Source organism: Podarcis liolepis (genome assembly GCF_965112155.1).
Source record: "Podarcis liolepis genome assembly, chromosome: 1".
NCBI lineage: Eukaryota > Metazoa > Chordata > Lepidosauria > Squamata > Lacertidae > Podarcis > Podarcis liolepis.
The window spans coordinates 41,409,129-41,426,273 of NC_139554.1; the positions used below are offsets into that span (position 1 = coordinate 41,409,129).

General features: G+C 42.2%; 1 protein-coding gene across 2 annotated transcripts; it reads right to left on the minus strand.

Moving 5' to 3' along the window:
* Positions 1 to 1,668: 1,668 nt before the first annotated feature.
* Positions 1,669 to 15,283, minus strand: LOC310709854 (fibrinogen-like protein 1). Of its 2 annotated transcripts, none has more exons than XM_083509898.1 (3): positions 15,149 to 15,283; positions 7,206 to 7,393; positions 1,669 to 2,982 (listed from the first exon to the last, which is right to left on the minus strand). In XM_083509898.1, the coding sequence occupies exons 2-3, from the start codon at positions 7,351 to 7,353 to the stop codon at positions 2,285 to 2,287; spliced, it is 846 nt and encodes a 281-aa protein (XP_083366024.1). In that variant the 5' UTR covers positions 7,354 to 7,393; positions 15,149 to 15,283; the 3' UTR covers positions 1,669 to 2,284. The 2 variants fall into 2 exon arrangements, with proteins under 2 accessions (XP_083366024.1, XP_083366023.1); XM_083509897.1 differs by lacking the exon at positions 15,149 to 15,283 and adding an exon at positions 9,241 to 9,427.
* Between the last annotated feature and the right edge of the window lie 1,862 nt (positions 15,284 to 17,145).

Consider the following 17,145-nt stretch of genomic DNA (forward strand, 5'->3'; position numbering starts at 1 on the left):
ATGTGACTTTCCTGTCTTTCCCTTCATATTGTGATCCTTTGCATCTTCCCAAAAGCAGTTCACAAGGACTGGAAAACCTTTAAAAAATGGCATGAGGTGTGTTGTAGGCAAAGAGATGGAGAGGAAAAGGGAACTTGGCTGAAATATCGGTCAACCATGAGACCTTTGTATCCAAATCAGTGAATAATTTTGACTGGATTATGTTTGATGTGTGTAAACAGTGCATATCCATGTGTACTTGTCCACACAATAGGCCCAATTCTTAATTCACCTGTTCCAAAGTAAATCAGGTGTGAGTCCATTTATACTGGGGATTTTAAATTATCAGTATCGGTATTTGATTGTACACTTCATCCCCTCTTTGTTTCCCTATTAAAGAAGAATTATTGGACATACAGACTTTTTCCCCTCTCCATTTTGTGATTGTTAATCTAAAATCTTTGTAGATGTTGCTGTAGTTTACACACACACACACACACACACACACATTTAACAATCCATTTTAAAATGAATTGATTCACAATAGCTGGACATCTTTCAAGAAGAGGCAAACCACTATGAAAGGCATTCCATTAATTAATTGCTTAGAAATTAATCACATAGTTCACACCTCCAACTATCTCATCTGCTCATGAAAGGAACTTGTACCTATGGGCTCAGCTGAGAACTAGGCTGCAGTTACTCACATTAATTTTATATATAAAATGTTGTATTCTGCAGTAGTAAGAATACAGACTACTTTGATGAAATGTTCCCGGTGTTGAGTACAGCAAACTATATATACCATTGTGGTTTATAGAGAAAGTATAACTACCAGAGAGGTCTGTAATAGTAATAATCTGGGGCCTGTAATCAGAAATGAGAGAATGGTAGAATGTTGCCATTAAATAAGAACAAGAACAACAACAAAAATCTTGTTTTTGCTATTTTACAAATATAGGCTAGCAAGTAAGTGACAATAGAGATATATTTAGTCTCATCTGAAAGAATTTAAAACAAGGAATGAAAATGCCAGAGAAGATACAGGTAATGATGAGAGCTCTGAAAGTACATGTTAATTACACTTTTAAAAAGATATTAGCTGAAAATAGATGAAAAGGGAAAGACAATAAAAGATTGTTTTGTACCTTTACAATGAAACTACAGCACATGCATTCACAAACAGGTGTTGTGAAATTATGATTCATTTGCAACTGTCCCTGCACAAAAGATGAATCTTTAACTGTGTTGCAATACAATATTCTTGATAATACTCATATACATCACTGCCCTCTGTTGGATGGAATATCTCAGATATGCACATTAGTGCATCCAATCTCCTTCAACATTCATGAAGTGGAACTGTTCTTGAAAATAATGCATATTATCAGCTACCATTTCTTCTGCCTTTATGAAGTATTTGGTGATTAATTACTTACAGAAGGATCTAGTGCTGCAATCTTCCTGACAACAAGCAACCCTGTTTTTGCTCACAATAGCAGCCAAACTGCCATATGGACAAAAAAAAAGATATATTGTTGTGGCCTCTCAACTCTTTTGCTGTGCTGTGAACCTTTATCATTAAGAGCCTAATTTATCACTTCATGAACCTGAGGAACCTCATACAGCAAACTGTTTCAATGGGATCATGCAGCTTTGTGACTTTAAAGTAATTGCTTTTGTTTTTCCTTCCTTCCTTCCTTCCTTCCTTTGAAGACAGCAACAGCTCAAACAACACTATTTGAATGAACTGCTGAAGATGAAAGGCAAGAGAAAATATGTATTTTCACGGGCAACAGTGGGGAAGAACAGAGGAAATAATTGCAAGTCTCGTGATTTTTCAAGGTCCCTAATGTATACCCTTTCCCTTTAAGCCTATGTAATATCCATATTTCATTTATCCTGATTGCTAAATATATCTTATGGATTTATATGTTTAATTGTCTCTCCATATTTTCAATCTATCACTTATCCTCTGTTACTTACGCTCACAACCTCTTGGTAATCTTATCAGCACACTATAATTTGTGAATTTAACTCACATCTCCCAGAATATTCATAATGTCTAGATCTCTCTCACACTATTGGGCCATCACTCAAGATTTACTACTGCAATGGGAGGAACAGGGGAATTAAATTCTGGGGTCCTCCATTTTTCACATCTTGTCATGTGGTCTTTATTTTTGTGCTGGGTCTAATTTCATTTCTATATTCAAACACAATCCCAGCAAAGGAAAAAGGCGGCTTCTACATACAAGTTGAAGAAACAGCAGCTCTCCACCTGGATTTAATTTCTTACTGTTGCTTACAATTCTTCCTTCTCGGCAGGGCAAGCCTTGAGCCACTCCTGGCTGTGGTCGGCTGGTTTGACCATCATCCAGGCATACTTGCACATGTGCTCTTTGTTGCAGTCCTGCTGCCAGTAGATGACATTCCTGCGATTTAGATTCGCTCCAGCACAAGCATCATACCACCAGCCTCCCCCAGCAATCCCGTTGTACTCAAGTTTGGCACAGTTCTGAAAATAGTTGTCATTATCTCTATCTTTGGTTGTGAACATCTGGTTGTCGTGGAGATACGCTTCTGTGTCACGACACAGAGCATCAACGGCATTACCTTTATAAAGACCAAGCCTGATTCGGTACTGAGAAGCTTCATCTTCAATGCGGAAGGGCTCATATTCTCCCCACTTGATATTGGCATTTAGGTCTACAAGTTTAATCCTAAGTGTATATGGCCTTGGAGAGCTGGTTAGCTGATGCATGTATTCATTGCCTAACCAGTAGTTGTCGTTAATTGTGCCAAATCCATGTTTGTAGTCCTGCCATGTCCTATCGAAGTCCACCGTACTGTTGGCAGTAATGTGCTGAATTACTGTCCAGCCACCATCTTGCATGTTGCAGTACACGCCAATAGGCTCCTTTGCTGGCTGAATGACATATAGACCATCTCTGGAGTTTTCTTCAGACTGCTTAAAGATCTCACTGCAGTCTCGTGGATATTCTGCATGGAAATAAATGAATGCTTAACATTATAATCCTCTAAGCTTGGCTTAAAAGCTTCCACAAGAATGGACTTTCCCCCTCAAATGTAAGAAATTGTTAAATTGTCAGGATCTGAGGCACATATATTGTGCAGTTCTACATAGTTTCTTTTTTTGTGATGTGACTACAATTTTAAAAATATATTATTATTAAGCACCGTCGTAAACAAAAGGTAATAACAATGTATGGATAAGAATAGAAATATTTGCTCATGCAATATCATACAGGTTGATGAGTAGTAATCCATATGAAAAGAGTAAAGTTACCATCAAAGAGTACCGTATTTTGCGCTCCATAGGACACTCCGGCCCATAGGACACACCTAGTTTTTTTGGGGGGGGGGAATAAAGAAAAAAAATTGTTTCCCCCCCCAGGTGCGGGGCTGGAAGAACCAGGTCGAGGAACAGTGGGAAGGCACGCTCTGCCTCCCCGCTGTCCCCCGAGCTTGTGGGGCTGGCGATGGGGAGAAGTGCGCTGATCCCGGGACTGCAGGCAGCTCCGCGCCGCCATCCAGAGCGGGGCGGGACTTAGCGCCCCGCTCCCGATGGCCGTGCAGAGCTGTGCTGAGCCGGGGACTGCAGGCAGCTCTGCGCAACCCTCAGAGCCGGTCTCCCGAGGGTTGCGCAGAGCTTCCTGAAGCCTGGAGAGCGAGAGGGGTCGGTGCACACCGACCCCTCTCGCTCTCCAGGCTTCAGCGAAAGCCTGCATTCGTCCCATAGGACGCACCCAGATTTCCCCTTCATTTTTGGAGGGGAAAAAGTGCGTCCTATAGGGCGAAAAATACGGTAAATACAATTCATCATAAATAATTTATTAATTATTAAAATTAATTATTAAAAGGAAACAAAGAAAATCCAGTACAAAACACAAAGTGTTAATTTCAAAACCCTGGAAAAAAGCATTGCGTACATTACTTAAAGGTAAAGGGACCCCTGACCATTAGGTCCAGTCGTGGCCGACTCTGTGGTTGTGACGCTCATCTCACTTTATTGGCCGAGGGAGCCGGCGTACAGCTTCCAGGTCATGTGGCCAGCATGACTAAGCCACTTCTAGCAAACCAGAGCAGCGCGCGGAAATGCAGTTTACCTTCCCGCCGGAATCGGTACCCATTTATCTACTTGCACTTTGACATGCTTACGAACTGCTAGGTTGGCAGGAACAGGGACTGAGCAATGGGAGCTCACCCTGTCGCGGGGATTCGAACCGCCGACCTTCTGATCAGCAAGTCCTAGGCCCTGTGGTTTAACCCACAGAACCATCCGCATCCCGTACATTACTTAGGAAGGGCTTAAAATGACCTTGAAGGGACAAAAGCTTTGTTTACAGTTCTGCAGATTGAAAACAAAATTTATATAGTCAAATATATATCTTGACAAGTCAGCAAATTGTTCAAAGCAAGATCAGTTGTGAAGTGTGAAGTTTTACACACACAAAAGTTCACTTCGGTCAAGTCTAGGTTTAACATTAGAGAAAGAGAAACAGATCCACACTGTACATTTAAAGCACATCCAATACACATTTAAAATGTATTTCCCCAGAGAATCATGGGAACTGTAGTTCCTCCCCTCACAGAGCTACAATTCCCATCACCCCAACACACTACAGTTCCCAGGAGTCTTTGGAGGAAGTCATATGCTTAAAATGTGTGTTGGGTAGCTTTAAATGCATGGTGTGTAGGTGGGGGGAGAAACTGCTATATTCTCGAAATTGGGCATGTGCCTTTTGTTTAGCTACAGAGATGTGCAAATAGGAAACAGTACACCATGTGTCCCTTGTTTGCTGGTTGTCGCAACTTTGAGAGCTGGAAGAGTTACGGTTGATTAGAGCTAATTTTTCAATCTCTGTAAGTGGAGGAGGAGGAGATGACTCAGCCTATCGTTAGAGATTCTGAGGATGTGTTACAAAGCTCCCCTTCATCCGTGTCTCTTAACAAAGAAATAATAGTTCTTGCAGAAATCTCCTCTCTGACAACTATTATTTGTCTCCCAGTACAGAACCCCCAACTCCTAAGAACTCTGATACACACTTAAGGAATGGAACAGTTCGTAATTGCTTGGCACTGCATCTACCCATCAGTGAAAAGTACCCTGAACTGGCTGTGCGGTATGGGTGCCTCTTTCCTCTCAGAAGGAAAAACAGCTATTTCCATATTAGACATGGCCAACATATGGAGCTGTATCACAGTGGAGAATCAGTGGAGGCTGATGCTCCCTGAGACACAGAAGGCAGGAAGGACAACAGTAGGTGGAGATGGCGTCAATAATAGCCAAGGCCAGCTAATTCTGGTTTTGTCCCCATCCTCTTCCTGCTGAGTTCTACAAGGGCAACACTGAAACTAAGGCAAAGGAGGAAGCTGGAAGTCAGTGCCACCCACTAGACTGGATGTAGCTAAGGATACCGGGTTTGTTGAGAGTCTCAATGGACCAACCTCCACTGTATTTGTCTTAGCCCTAGGTTCCAGATAATTGAACACCAAGGAATGTAGCTGTGAGAAGAAAAGGGAACTATACGTTACCCATAGAAAACCCATAGAAAAGGTACAGAGATCCTTATAATAAATTGAAAACGAAAACCATCACATTTCTTATTAAATAAGAACAGTTTTATGCTTAGATTACAAAATGCTGTTCAGGAAGCCCCCTGCTTCTATGGTGATGAGCACAAGAAAAAATATAAATTGAGGTTAGTGCCTCCTGGAAATAGGGCATGTGCTGAAAGAGGTGGTGGTGAGGTCACACTTGAGAAACCTCAAGCTTTGGACCGAACCCTCTGTGACAAACTTTGCCCATCTTTAAGCCTATCATTTTTGGACAAGGTGATAGAAAGCATGGTGGCTTCTCAACTCAAGGCCATGTTGAAGGAAACTGGCTATTTGTTGCCATTCCAGCCGGGCTTTCAGACTCATTTTGAGACAGAAACAGTCTTGGTCACCCTTGTGGAGGACCAGGGGAACTGGACAAGGGGACTTATTGATTCTCTTTGACCTTTCAATGACATTCATTACTATTGGCCAGGCTATCTTTCTGGACAATCCTGCTAGGTTGGGTATGGGATGCACTGTATTACTTTGGCTCTATTCCTTCCTGGAGGATCAGTACCAGAAAGTGGTGCTGGAGGACTTTGGTTCTACCCCAAGCCCTCTGGCCTTTGGGGTGCCTCAGGTTTATGGCCTCCATGTTGTATAATACCTACTGTACATGAAACCATGTGTGTGCTGGGTGGGGGGGAATAATCTGGAGGTTTGTTCTTCAAAATCACCAGTATGTGATTGACAACCAGCTCTAACTCTCATTTCTGCCTGCAAATCCTAAGGAGTCTTGGAAAAAGATGTCTCAATGTATTTTTGGAGTGGATGAGGGTAAACAAACTGAGGTGTAAATTCAGATGAGACAGAGGTGCTGCAGGTTATGAAGCTGGGAGATCCGGGTGGAGTGATACAATTTATTCTGAATGGGGTTGCACTTTCCCTGTGTTTATTGTTAGAATTTATTAAATTTATACCCTGCCCTTCTTCCCAAATGAGCCCATGATGGCAAACAGCAAATGATAAAATAATAAAATCTTCTTAAAAACAATTCCAGTACATATGCTGACTGGGGAAAATATCAATTTAAAAGGCTTATTGTAGATGAAGGTCTTCAGCAGACAACAGAGGTGGTGCCTGTCTAATATTCAAGAGAGGGGATTCCAAAGGGTAGGTGCCACAACATGAAATGCCTGATTCCTCCATTGTATGGAATAGACCTCCTGATAAGACGGTATCTGTAGGAGGCCCTCACCTGCAGTGCCCAGTGATTGGCAGGGTGTATAAGAGGTGAGATGACCAAGTTTGTAGCTTGGAGGCCCAATCTTCCTTTTAAAGCCATCTAAACCAAAGGTCACCATCACCATATCTTGTGGAAGTGCTTTCTTTAAGTTAGTATAAGTGAAAAAGGACTTCCTGAATTTACTGCCAATCTATTTCATCTTGAGAACCTGAGTTCTAGTATTAGGGGAAAGGGATAAAACACATTTTTGTCCATGTTCTCTGTAGCAATTCTCTGCACACATCCTGAAAACACTTTTTTTCCCCTTCTAAAAATCCCCACTTTTGCATTTCTTCATAGGGAACATTAATCAATCCCTCCGTAATTTTGATTGCCCTTTCCTAAATCACACACATACCCGGCATACCACAATTACCTTCTGCGTTAATGTTGATCAGTCTCTTATAGCCTCCTGGCGGAATCAGATGAGAATTAGCAAGTTCAAAGGCCTTTTCTGCAGTTGTCCTTGGTCCACATTGAAAGAGTAGCAGCAGAAAAAATCCCGCTGACTTTTCCAGATTCATTCTCTCCCTTGAAGATGCCTTTCACTCAGGTCGCTGGATGCTGCAAACATAACAGAGCCTGGCATTTAGCATTAAAAGATTGATTGCATCCAGAGAGAAATTCTTGAAGAGAAATTGAAACACCTGGTTTCAGCATTCAAGATCTGCCAAAAAAGGGGCTTTTTTTCCTCTCTTTGGCAACACAAGGCTTTTTAAAAACATGTCGCAGTGCATTTGTGACAGACTACTTCTTTGACATGTAGAACTTTCCTGTCACACAGAAGTCGTTTCATCTTGTTTTGCTATCAATCAGTGTGATATAGCACAATTGAGTGCACGGGAAGAGCTGATAGAAAATAATGTCATGTCAAGGTTTCCATTTTAAAAAGCACACCTCTCCTTTATCAGAACTGATGTGCTGTATTCCCTGGACCACATCTGAAAGAAAGCCTTTGCACAGAAATAAAGAACTTAAGCATCCAGAAACGTCAGCTCTGGACAAGCTGTCTGTGGAGATTATTGTTACTCCACAGCATAATGTCCAGGTGACAGTGTTTTCAAGCCTCAACACTTCAGTCTTTTATGTATGGACAAGTGCCCATCAGGGTTCATGTTTTGTTGTTCATTAAGAGACATCACCTTGCCAACAAAGGTCCGTATAGTTAAAGCTATGGTTTTCCCAGTACTGATGTATGGAAGTGAGAGCTGGACCATAAAGAAGGCTGATCATCGAAGAATTGATGCTTTTGAATTATGGTGCTGGAGGAGACTCTTAAGAGTCCCATGGACTGCAAGAAGATCAAACCTCTCCATTCTTAAGGAAATCAGCTCTGAGTGCTCACTGGAAGGACAGATCATGAAGCTGAGGCTCCAATACTTTGGCCACCTCATGAGAAGAGAAGACTCCCTGGAAAAGACCCTGATGTTGGGAAAGAATGAGGGCACAAGGAGAAGGGGATGGCAGAGGATGAGATGGTTGGATAGTGTTCTCGAAGCTACCAGCATGAATTTGACCAAACTGCGGGAGGCAGTGGAAGACAGGAGTGCCTGGTGTGCTCTGGTCCATGGGCACACGAAGAGTCGGACACGACTAAACGACTAAACAACAACAACAACAACAACAAGTGCAAACCACTACTTGCACTTAAAAAAAACCCTTTGAATTCCATGAAGCTTTAAAATGTACTTCAAGCCAACTTGTTCTTAATTTCAACACCTATCAAACTGTTAACTTAATCCCAAGCAGTAATATACAATTTCGTATCATATTTGGGAGAGAGCTGTGTCTTCCCTATGCAGAAATTACTCTTTTGGTATATTTCCAAAAGCAATGTGTTCCCCCTCGGCCCAAATGTTGAATACATTTTCACATAAAGCACCAGCAGTGATCTCAAAATGAGCTCATGATTTTCTATGACTAAGGCTGCAATCCTGTACAAAATTATAGTTCCACTGCATGAATTTGACCCAAGATTCAAATTCTCATTAATTTTGAGAAATTTAATCCTATATACTGTATGTCCACTCAGAAGTAAGTTCCAAAGAGTTCAGCAAGACTTATTTCCACTTAAGTGTGTATAAGACTGCAACCCTAGAAGAGGGTTCCTACATTGATTGATTGATTGATTGATTGATTGATTGAATTACTTGTAAGATTTCTTACCTAACCTTCACCCTAGGTTCCCATGGCAGTTTATGAAAAGATAATAAGCATTATGAAAACCAGTAAAACACATAAATTCATTACAACCAAAACAGGATTTCATAAAGGGTGGAAAGACAGGGTTTTTCCTCCCTAGAATAAAGAATACTTCTTTACTGTTTCTGACATTAAAGTTCCTCAGTAAATATAGAAGGAAGCTTTAGATTAGGGAACTGAATAAAATAAAGAGAATAGAATAATCTTACCTTTCTTGTTTAAACTGACAACTGGCCAGGTGAGAGCTGCACGTTAATCTATAGGGTAGTTATTCGGATATGCACTTTGCCTACTGCTGCAGTCTAGGTAAACAGCTCAGCCCAAGATCTCTATCTTAACTGTGGAAAAGCCAGCCGTCTTCACAAAGCTTTACATTTCCAGTGTATCAGTCTTCTGGTTGGTGGACTTTACTCTGACACGTATCCACAAATAGGCATCTTTAAAGGCCAAAGTTCCCTTCATTGTAAGAAAGTTATCACTAATGAAATTATTCTGAATAGTGAATCTCAGCAGGGGATGGGGGTGGTGGGTGGCAGCGCACTGGTGTGGAATCAACTGGTTTGGGGAGGGAGGGACAACAGAATAATCCCTGTTCCAATTCCTGTCCAAAAATAGCTAGGAGGATCAATACAGAAGGAAGAGCTGCAAGGGCTAGTGTCAAGGTTTGGCATCTTTGTCAAGGACCACACCTGAGCACCAGTGAGAAACAATACATTAATTTAGGACAAGTATTAAAGATGCATAAATAACCCACAATACATATACTATAAAAAAAGAAAATACATGAGTTGAATACTACTGTATATTGCACCTGAAATGGGGCATGCTAGAGAGCACTACAGTGGTACCTCAGGTTAAGTACTTAATTCGTTCCAGAGGTCCGTTCTTAACCTGAAACTGTTCTTAACCTGAAGCACCACTTTAGCTAATGGGGCCTCCTGCTGCCGCCGCGCCGCCAGAGCACAATTTCTGTTCTCATCCTGAAGCAAAGTTCTTAACCCGGGGTACTATTTCTGGGTTAGCGGAGTCTGTAACCTGAAGCGTATGTAACCCGAGGTACCACTGTACTAGTTTCCTTCATGTGCACTGATGGCTGACTATTGTGGAAAAGCTCCATATTACCCGCCCTGTCACCTTTGCTTCTTCCTCCTGCATCCAGAGCTATTGCCATAACTTGTCACCTCATGGTCTGTCAAGTGCTTAAGTGTGTTTGCAAACAAATGTGTTTGTGAGTAATCCATACTTTGGTGCACTGGGGAGAAACAGCAGAGGGGAGCTATGGCCTCCCCTTTCAACATGTCTTTTATGTGAAGATTTGTATGTGAAGGTTATATCAGCACCTCCGAAGCCAGGAGAGACGATGGACCAGAAACTCAAAAAGTTTACGTTTCATCATCTTTGCAGCTCTGTTTGTGACTTCCTCCATGGCCATGGGATTGGGTTTCCTCTGCTCAACCTCCCTCCCTTCTTCCGTGGGTCTGCCTGCCTTCCTCTGCTTGCTGCTTTCACTTCTGCCTCCTTCCTCCCTTCCTTCATTCCCCCCCCCCCTGCAACTCTCACTTGCTTTCTCCATATTTCTTCCCTCTGAGCCAACTAGGGTGCCCCCCCCCCACAGGTCTGCTGTGACAGCCCATGCCAGCAAGCAGATTCCTCTGCCGAGGCACCTTGGCCAGCCGCCCAGAGCAATGGCCCAGGGAACATGTGGATGGGTGGTCAGATTCCTAGCCACTGTGGAGAGGCATGATATTTGTCATCCTCCTATATATGAACTTGATGACCCCCAGCCTGAAATATGAAGTGGTACTGCCCATTGCATCACCTCTTTTCCACCTCATTCTGCGACATGTGTAGACTAGAACTGAAACACAGCAAAATAAAATACAGTGGTACCTCGGGTTACATACGCTTCAGGTTACATACGCTTCAGGTTACAGACTCTGCTAATCCAGAAATAGTGCTTCAGGTTAAGAACTTTGTTTCAGGATGAGAACAGAAATTGTGCTCCGGTGGCGTGGCAGCAGCAGGAGGCCCCATTAGCTAAAGTGGTGCTTCAGGTTAAGAACGGTTTCAGGTTAAGTACGGACCTCCGGAACGAATTAAGTACTTAACCCGAGGTACCACTGTAAAATAAAATGGTGGCGCTGGTGTGGTTCATCTTAAGTCATGAACCACTTGTGAGCCAGTCATGGCACAACTTTTCAAGACTTTAGTAAGGTCTCAGTATAGGGTGGGCCTAAGTACATCATCATCACAGTCTTCCTGAGCAGTCTGGGGACTGCCGGACTTTGTAATAATTATTTCAGTTATAGGGTCCACATTTTCCTGGTGCTGAACAACTCATTAACACCCAAGAAAATATAATATTTTTATGCTTCTTGCTCTGTTCTCATAGGAATAAAAGGAGCAAATGAGCTGTGATTTCTAAAGTACTCAGGCTGTAGCAAAAAGCAAGAGGAATAATTTCCTATTAATGTCCTACTTCAGCACTGAATATACTACTTTAATATCCCACACGTCTGCTTCTAGATAGCTTATGTGAACTCTTGTCTTAGAAAGTGATATAAAAATTAGGCAATAAAAATATAGAGATGTTAACTTCAGGGAGAACATTAAATATACAACAGAGAATAGGCAGCATGAATCCATTTAAAAGAAAACCGATGCCGAAATCCTGCCAGTAATTGTCTTTGAAACAGTCATTTCGTCCTATCAGGGGAGCAGCAGGTACAGGACAAAGTTTAGCTGGAAAGACACTGATAGCAAATGGCTGCAATCTGGCTCATTAACCATTTATTACAAAGGTATAGAAATGGGGCCACCAAATGAGTTCCAAAGTGTAGGGTTTATCTGTGGTTCATCACAGAAAAATAGCTTTTATCAGAAGAGACTCAGTAGGGAAAGATGATTTGTAAATTGCCTGCGAAATTGTCCTTTTTAGCAGCGGGTTCCTAAAGGTAGACCTTTTTTATTGCCTTTCATTTTTAATGAGGGCAACAGAAGGGGAAAGTGTAACATTTACCCACAAAAGACAGACAAAGGACATTGCCTTGACTACACTGAAGCCCTTTTCCTTTCTCTGCTGTTTTTTTGGTCGTAAACAAATTGCAAATCACTCTTCACGTGTCAATATGAGGCCACCTAACGTTCTTGAATGGACTAGCAAACATACTAATGTTCCTTGTGTACACACACACACACACACCTGCTCACTCTGCAAACCAACCCTGACACTTTTGCAACCCCCTTTCCCCACACCTGGCCACCACCCCTTCCCAAACACAGTGATGGCCACCAACTTGGATGGCTTTAAAACAGAATTTGACAAATTCACAGATGACAAGTCTATCAAATATTATTCTTATTCTTATTAATTTCTATTCTGTCCTTCATTTGTGGATTTCAGACTACTAGTCATAATAATAATAATAATAATAATAATAATAATAATAATAATAATAATAATGTATTATGTATACCCCGCCCATCTGGCTGAGTTTCCCCAGCCACTGTGGGCGGCTCCCAATTGAGTGTTAAAAACAATACAGCATTAAATATTAAAAACTTCCCTAAACAGGGCTGCCTTCAGATGTCTTTTAAAGAGAAGATAGCTGCTTATTTCCTTCACATCTGAAGGGAGGGCGTTCCACAGGGCGGGCACCACTACCGAGAAGGCTCTCTGTCTGGTTCCCTGTAATCTCGCAATGAGGGAACCGCCAGAAGGCCCTCAGCGCTGGATCTCAGTGTCCGGGCTGGACGATGGGGGTGGAGACGCTCCTTCAGGTATACAGGACCGAGGCTGTTTGGGGCTTTAAAGGTCAGCACCAACACTTTGAATTGTGCCTGGAAATGTACTGGGAGCCAATGCAGATCTCTCAGGACCGGATGATGGAGGCTATGCTCTGTTCCCATGGATCATGGAAGCAATATGCTTCTGAATACCAGTTGCTGGAAACCATGGAAGGGGAGAGTGTTCTTGTGCCTGGATCCTGCTTGCAGGTTTTCACACAGGTGTCTCATTGGCCACTGTGAGAACAGGATGCTGCACTAGATGGGACACATGCCTCATCCTCCAGGCTCTTCCTATCTTCTTATATCCTTGTGATGCAATATAATATGATTTAAATAAAATAATATCTTCAGCATCGTACTGAGATTTTATTGGTGATTGATGCATTTTGGTGGTTAGACTTCAGCCCATGTATAGCATCAAGGTCGCACTTGTGAGTCGTGGAGGCTCCCACTGAAAGGATGGACCTTTGGTCTGATCCAGCAACGCTATTCTTATGATGCTATGGAATGGGGGACTTGCAGCCCTAGTTGGGGATAATGGGATCTGGGTTCCAGCAACACCTGGAATAGCACAGGTTCTCCATCCCTGCCTTATAGGGTTACCTGTGTGTCTGTCTGAACCACTAGGTCAGGCTCACATGGAGGCACCATTCACATCAGCTGCTGCCTCAGACAGTTGCTGGACTACATGTGGTCACTCTAATTCCTGCAACAGCACGAGCTCAAGAAGTGCTACTATTATAAGAGAAAGTAAGAGCGGCAGCTGCATATAGGCCATCAAAATGTAGAATTATATAACTGTAGAGATGGAATGTATTCCAAGGCCCATGTAGTCCAACCTCCTGCAATGAAGGAATTATAGCTAAAGAATCCCTGACAGATGACCATCCAACCCGTTTAAAAACCTTCAGTGAATGAGAGTCCATTGCCTATGGGCCCTGGATAACACAAATAGCTCTTTCACACCAGCCTCGCTCAGCAATAAGCCCAGGTAATCTCAATATGAACGGATCCGCCTTTTATGTCAACTGACACTATTTCTTTAAGGCAGGCTTTTTCAATCTCGAGTTCCTAGATGTTGTTGGACTACAGCTCCCATCATCTCCTGATCCCTGGTCCTGCTAGCTAGGAATTATGGAAGTTGTAGTCCAAAAACATCTAAGAACCCAATGTTGGGAAAAGCTGCCTTAAGGCATTAGTAGTGAAAAGTCATGGAACCACCATAGTTCCACTAAAGAGGTTCACATTTCATTAGCCAGACCCACTGGTCCATTTGCTTGCCACAAAAGCTAATTGCTAGTTCTCGCAGCTCTTGTAGGGTTATGTCTGCTTTGTGCCATACTACCCAAGTGAAGAGAAGGCTAGACATGTCACAGCTAGCTGAGTAAGTATATATTTGCCGGGAACGCCTACGCCTATGAAAGAAGCAGGCAGGACAAGATAATTGCTACAAGATAAACGCATTTCCAAGGGCAGCTGCTTTACAGATTGCATGGGAAGGTGGGGTCCTATATCCAAGCCTGCTAGAATTTTGATAAATTATTTTCTTGCTGAATGGAATGGGGAAGCAACTCCATATGTTAGGAGTACTAGGTAGGGAGGATTACACAGGGTAAATTGTTTCAACTTTATCATCAATTATGAACAATTTTTAATCTCAACCTAGATAATTAAATTAACAATCTCTTAAAGATCTCTTTTGAGATACAATATTAAACAATCAGTAGAACAATTTCATACCTTCCAATCCAATGATTCTCAAGCTTTTAATAGTTGAGGCACACTTCCTTTCTGAATTAAACCTGGAAGCAAAATTCACTGCAAGCCTAGGTAGTGTATGGAGGTGCTGGGCTGTCCAGGTCTCTCGGCCTTGCTGATGTGGTCCAAAGGAAACCAGAGCAATACATTGCTGTCCAATTCTATTGGACAGTGGAACATTCCCATGCTTTCTGTTGTAACTGCAGCTAAGTACATTTAGCTTAACTGACCACCCCTTTTTCTTCTTCTTATTCTTCGATTATAAGCTCCAGGCAGAGACCTATCTCATTCAGCTCTGTAAATCACTGTGCATATTGATGGCACAAACAAGCAAACTGCCAAACTTTGACCCACAGATTTTAATTGAACATTAAATCACATTGGCTGTGATCAAGATTGGCCCATGTATGCATTAGAAACAATTCCAGGTGTGCATGCATGCGAGGGAGGTGGTTGATACCCATGTACCTAACTGGGTTTTGCTTTGAAGGGTCTGATTTTCAGGGGACTTTTTGGAGAGGGTGAGGGAGAGTAACTGGAAGGAGAAAGCTGAAGATTCCCCACATGTACCCATAACACAATGCCTGCCACTTTGGATTCTGGCCATTGTTACAATGCAGTCAGTTACATTAGAAATGATGATGCTTTTAACGTCCAGTGTCTTCGCTGGCCAAGTTTGTACATACCATTAACTAAGAGTGATCCCACTCCCTGCATGTAAGAGAGTTACATATAAAGAAATTATTACGTGATTGTTTATGATGAATGGGATGAATGGTATCTAGGAAACACAAACAAGGAATCCAATAGGGTAGCTTTGGGGAGTCAGGATGGTAGAGAATACAACTCTTTGTACATTAGAATTGCTGGAATAATTTACTCTGCCATGTTCAGAGATAGTGTATGTTTAAGAAGTGAACGCCTTCCATATCTGGAACACAATGCCGTAGTTCACATCCTCCTTTCTTGTAGACATCACCATCTGGCAATTGCTATATATGCAGTAGGAGCAATAATAAAATAAATACATTCATAAAGACCAATTCTGCCTCTGCAGGTGAGGTGTTCTGATTCTGCTTTGCAGTGCTTTTGGTCTCTTTTCTCCATCCACTTCATAATTATTTGTCCTATTCAAATTCCTTCAGTTTGCACACCTACCCTTGGCAAGTGCTAGGAGACACTTGCATTCTGAACAGAACCTCTGTTACCAACATCATGTGAATGAGTTTGGAATGTTGTGTCATTTCCTTGGAGGGCTCTGTTTACTGATCTGATCTATTATCAACAAGGTGTAATTTGAAAAACATGCCCGTGCAGCAAAGAGCCATGCCAATGAACTCGGCACTAGCCCACCATTCCACATGTTGCTATGTGAGAGATCGGAGAGCACATCTGTGTGCTTCTTCCATAACTGCCTCCCACTGGCTATCTTGAGCCAAGCCAGGCAGGTCAATGGGGTTTGCTCTCCTACCCACTTCTCCATATGACTCCTTCAACCACTCTAGAATGCAAGCGTAGGAACATTCCATCGTACGGACCCACAACACCAACCAATGCAGAAGGGCTGGAAACCTGTGGCCCTCCAGCTCTTGTTGAATTAAAACTCCCATCATCCCTGACCATCAGCCATGCTTGCTGGGGCTGATGGGAGTTGGGAGTCAACAGCATCTGAAGGGCCACAGGTTCCCCAGCACACTTCAGCAAACGGAAAGCTTTTGCAATTAGCCTTTCCTATGGAAGACATTGAGAGTCCTGTGCAGCTGCTATTTTTTGAAATCCTGTCTAAGAATGCTCTATGCTCATTTGAGAGCAAAGGAACTTCTAGGAAGATTTATATATCTGGATTCATGTGAATTCGAGAGTCACAGGCAGCACTGTAATAAGCTTCAAATCTTCAATTGCTCCCTGCCCCCACCAACTTCTTCAGTGAGCAGTTGTGATAAATGGCATATTGGTTCAGTGCTGGTCTTCATGCTAAAAGGCAGTGAGCTTTGTTCTCCTTTCTGCAATAACTATGATTTGTATAAACCAGCACCTTTTCTATTTTGTGTCTCAGATATAAAACTTCTCCCCTGCTGCTATTAATGTTTGATTAAGTTATTTCAGTCTGTGAAAACACTCCAGATGATATAGTTGTTCAATTAATTCCACCCCTTCATGTTAAAGGCTAATGCTGATTACATGGCCCCAGCAGACCCTTTAAAAGTATCCCAAATTGAGACAATTTAGTCATGGGTAGAATTAATCTCAAAACAACTCTTAAAGTCTCATTATCAGCTTTGGACTGAGCAATTCATTCTGTAATAATAATCAGTTTAGGGTCCAATTGCTCTAGATGCAGCACAACATATAATTCTTCTAGAAAAAGACTATGGGATCAGCCTAGAATTTTGGAAGGAAAGACTTTGGGTCCCACACATTCATGTTGCTGATACCACCACTTCCCTAGGTCTCAAGCTTTGCAGTGGAAAGACATACATGTAATCCCAAGCAACCATCTATGCTGAGATATAGAAAGAGTGGGTGGAACAAATTCCCAAGACCTTCAATACCATCAAATATTGATA

Bases quoted from the DNA above. Each gene is read 5' to 3' on its own strand.
- LOC310709854 (XM_083509898.1), bottom strand. From the start codon at position 7,353: ATGAATCTGGAAAAGTCAGCGGGATTTTTTCTGCTGCTACTCTTTCAA. The intron at 2,983-7,205 runs GTAATTGTGGTA...ATTTCCATGCAG, and splicing joins GATCAACATTAACGCAGAAG to AATATCCACGAGACTGCAGT.